The sequence below is a fragment of the Phocoena sinus genome, chromosome 13 (genome assembly GCF_008692025.1).
Source record: "Phocoena sinus isolate mPhoSin1 chromosome 13, mPhoSin1.pri, whole genome shotgun sequence".
NCBI lineage: Eukaryota > Metazoa > Chordata > Mammalia > Artiodactyla > Phocoenidae > Phocoena > Phocoena sinus.
In genome coordinates, this window is record NC_045775.1 from 75,664,352 (window position 1) to 75,667,877 (window position 3,526).

Here is a 3,526-nt window from a genome sequence, read left to right on the forward strand (position 1 = left end):
AACACTTGGCATTGCATCTGTAGAGGAATCCAGTGCCATTGAGACCCTCCAAAGAGTCGACGTCTCTGGATGTCTGGATATTTTCATGCTCAAGTTTGGCAGATCCTTCAATCGTGTATGGTAGAGACAGCTCCAAGACCCTCCACCCCTGTTCTTACTCCTGGGCACACAGCTTGACTACATTTCCGAGCATCCCTTGCAGTTAGGTGAGATCATGTGACTGAGTCAGGCCAAAGAGATGAGGGCAGAACTCACGGAGACTACTTCCAACCTGGTCCATAAAAACTCTAGTGCAGTCCTCTGTCTTCTCTTTTCCCATCCACTGGCTAGACGGAGTAAAAATCCAGGACCTAGAGGAGGGCAGAGTGATGAGAGAGAAGGTACATGAGTCACTACCTGGAGGAAAGCTGCCTGAACAGAAGCAGCATAAAATGTTGCTGCGTGAATGGAGAATAAACCTCCTTTGGAGGTTGTTTGTTATGGTTGTTTGCCTGACTGTGAAGTTGGATTTTTGTTTAAGAAATGTTCATTCACCTCCCTCTCCCACCATGGGTGGAATATAATACTCCTCCATTCCATTGAGGGTGGGTTTGGCCTATGGGATGTTAACAGACAAGAGGTGACATGACATGCTTTTACGCACACTTCAACACTTCTGCACTCTCTTATGCAACAGCCATCTTGCTGTTTTCCTATCACCTTGAGAAGAACAAGCTCCAGCTAGATCCTGGGCCAGAGCATGAGACAGCTGTGGAGCAGACCTAGATCCAGTGAGCCTAGCTAGCTCAGCTAGCTCAACCCAGCAGCTCCTGCTTGCAGACGAGTGAGTGAGAATAAGTGATTACTGCTTTAAGCTACTGAGTTTTGTGATAGTTTGTTACACAGCATACTGTGGCAATAGTTGGCTGATACACTAATGAAGTGTGTGTGCCATTCTCATGGGGCTGCCACGTTAAGCTTCCACTTGATGCCTGCTCTTTATCTCATTTCAGTTTTATGCCAAAACTCTTTTACATATGAAGAGGTACAGGAAAAGACTTGCCCAAGGTCACACAAGGAGTTTGGTATGTCAAATTCATGAGCCCAAATTTATTTCCTTCTGTTCCAAAACGCACTGAGGGAATGTGAAAAAAATCGGTTAAAATCAGGAAGGGATGGAACAGAACTTAGGATGTTTCCATCAAATGCCACTTCAAAAGTGTTTTGGTAACACTCCTTGACATTTGGAAACTTCAGGACAAATAAAACAATGACCAGCTTCACCTCCTGGGTTGTTCGTTTGTGGAACTAAAGATGTTGCACAGGATGAAGATACAACTTTTCTAAGAAAGATTTGAATAGTTGCAGTATACCACTCCCATAACGGGTTAAAAAGGGAAACAAGAACCTTTGTAGGGACACCTTCAAGGTTAACTCAAGGAGGAAAATGGAACCTGGGGACACATTATCCCCAGGAGCCCTGTGAGAGAAAGAACACCGCAATGCCCTGGGGACGGCCTGCTCTCACCACCGCCTTTCAAACCATGCTTGCATCAAACATCTAAGGGAGCACCAGCCACGGGTCCTGCAGGAGCTGCCCAGCTCAGGGAAGGGAGACAACCGGCCCCCAACCTGAGCAAGGAGCAGTGGAAACCTATCTGCAGCCCTCACTCCCACCCCGTCTTTTCATCTCTAGGACGCTTGGCTCGGATTCTTTTAGTGTGAGACCCCGCAGGGGTTCACCTCCCCGAGGAGAGGAAAAGGGGGTGGGGGTGGGGGGTTTCTGGTGTGCTAAAGGCCAAAGACGTGGGGACTGCCCAGGGGTGGGGTGTCTTCTGCGAGCGGGGACGGCTGCAAAGCGCGCGAGCATGCCAATACACCCATACTCACAACGACACGCTACACACCCACACCCACACCCAACCATACACCCCTCCCCCGCTGGCCCCCCACGCCCCTCCTGCGGGTGAGGAGCAGACTCCCGGAGAGGGGAGTGCAGCACCCTATAAAACTGAGGGCCTGGCGCCCACCCTGGCCGCGCCTGCACCCTCCACGCTGGGGACCCGGAGAGCTGTGGGCACTGGGCGAAGGGGCCCCGCGCGCGGGAAGTGCCGCGCCCAGCCCGGCGGGTAGCCAGACGGAGGGCACGGCGGGAAAGCTAGCCGCCCGCCCTGGCCCCGCCCCCCCAGCCGCCGGTGCCGCCCCCGCTGCGGCGGGCGAGGGGCGGGGCAGGGCGCGGCATATATAAGGCGAGGGGCGGGCGCCGCTCTTTTGTCTCTTGCTGCAGCGACGCGAGTCAGAGCACCGGAACCGCGGGCTTGGAGCGGAACTTTTCGGTGAGCGGCGCGCTGGGGCGGAGGCCCCATCCGGGTGGGGTCGGAGCCGCCCTTCCCCGACGGGACGCCCGGGCCGGCCGGCCACGCCCTGGGGCTGTGGACGGGGTGCGGGACGCGCCCAGATCCTTGGCCTCCGGGCTGCCGGGAACGCCCCGGCCGGAGTGCCACGTCGAGGGGCGGCGGCGGGGAGCGCGGAGGGGGCCGCTGGCCCCGGTTCCGGGCCAACCGCCTTGGTTTGCCCGCTAGGTTTGTCTTAAGAAAATGGCAGACAAGCCGGACATGGGGGAAATCGCCAGCTTCGATAAGGCCAAGCTGAAGAAGACGGAGACGCAGGAGAAGAACACCCTGCCGACCAAAGAGAGTGAGTCCGCCCCCGCCTCCGGGTCCTCGAGCTCCCAGCCCAGTCCCCACCCCGCCCTTCGCCTAAACCGAGCCCCTCACCCCATCCGGCCGATGCCTCCTGTCGGGCAGCCCCAGCCCCCCTTTCTGTTGCACAAGGCGCCTGTCCCCAACCCCAAGCCTCTTTCTTAATCCCCAGACCTCGTGGGTGCCTCGCCCAGCCCAGGTTTGTAAGCGCCTCGGTTGGCGGGTTGCAAGAGGTTCCCATCCCCCAGTGCCCGCTTCCTGCCCTCCACAGCCATTGAGCAGGAGAAGCAAGCGAAGTGAAATTTCCTAAGAACCTGGAGTATTCTCCACCTCCATCATCTTGGAGACCCTAGTCGTGATGTGGAGGAAGAGCCACCTGCAAGATGGACACGAGCGACAAGCTGCACTGTGAACCCGGGCACTCCGTGCCGATGCCACCGGCCTGTGGGTCTCTGAAGGGACCCTCCAATCGGACTGCCAAATTCTCCGGTTTGCCCTGGGATATTATAGAAAATTATTTGTATGATTAATGAAAATAAAACACACCTCGTGGCATGGCTGGCGTGGTCTGAGTCTGTTAGTTGAGTATGCGTGGGTAGCGCCACTGCAGCAGAGCTCCAGCCACCGGAGTCGGAGTTCCTGCCGCAGAGCGGGGGAGGGGGTCGCAGAATGGGCTGGCTTTCAGGGATCATCTCTTAGTTTTGAGTTTCCCTGCTTCTGCGTAAGATTTTACGGGTTATTAGCCGCCTACTCTTGCAGTCCATGCAAAATTCAACCCCACTTTTCATTCCTGGAAGCTGTTTTGGAAAATGCTTTTTTAAAAGAGCAGAATTTGTTTTTGATAA

General features: G+C 55.6%; 1 protein-coding gene across 2 annotated transcripts; it reads left to right on the forward strand.

Annotated features, from left to right (window-relative positions):
• Positions 1 to 2,172: 2,172 nt before the first annotated feature.
• On the forward strand, positions 2,173 to 3,240 carry TMSB10 (thymosin beta 10). Of its 2 annotated transcripts, XM_032653802.1 has the most exons (3): positions 2,174 to 2,315; positions 2,562 to 2,676; positions 2,953 to 3,240. In XM_032653802.1, exons 2-3 carry the CDS (start codon positions 2,577 to 2,579, stop codon positions 2,979 to 2,981), a joined length of 129 nt encoding a protein of 42 aa, XP_032509693.1. In that variant the 5' UTR covers positions 2,174 to 2,315; positions 2,562 to 2,576; the 3' UTR covers positions 2,982 to 3,240. The 2 variants fall into 2 exon arrangements, with proteins under 2 accessions (XP_032509692.1, XP_032509693.1); XM_032653801.1 differs by having other exon boundaries at positions 2,173 to 2,315; positions 2,562 to 3,240.
• Positions 3,241 to 3,526: the final 286 nt, after the last annotated feature.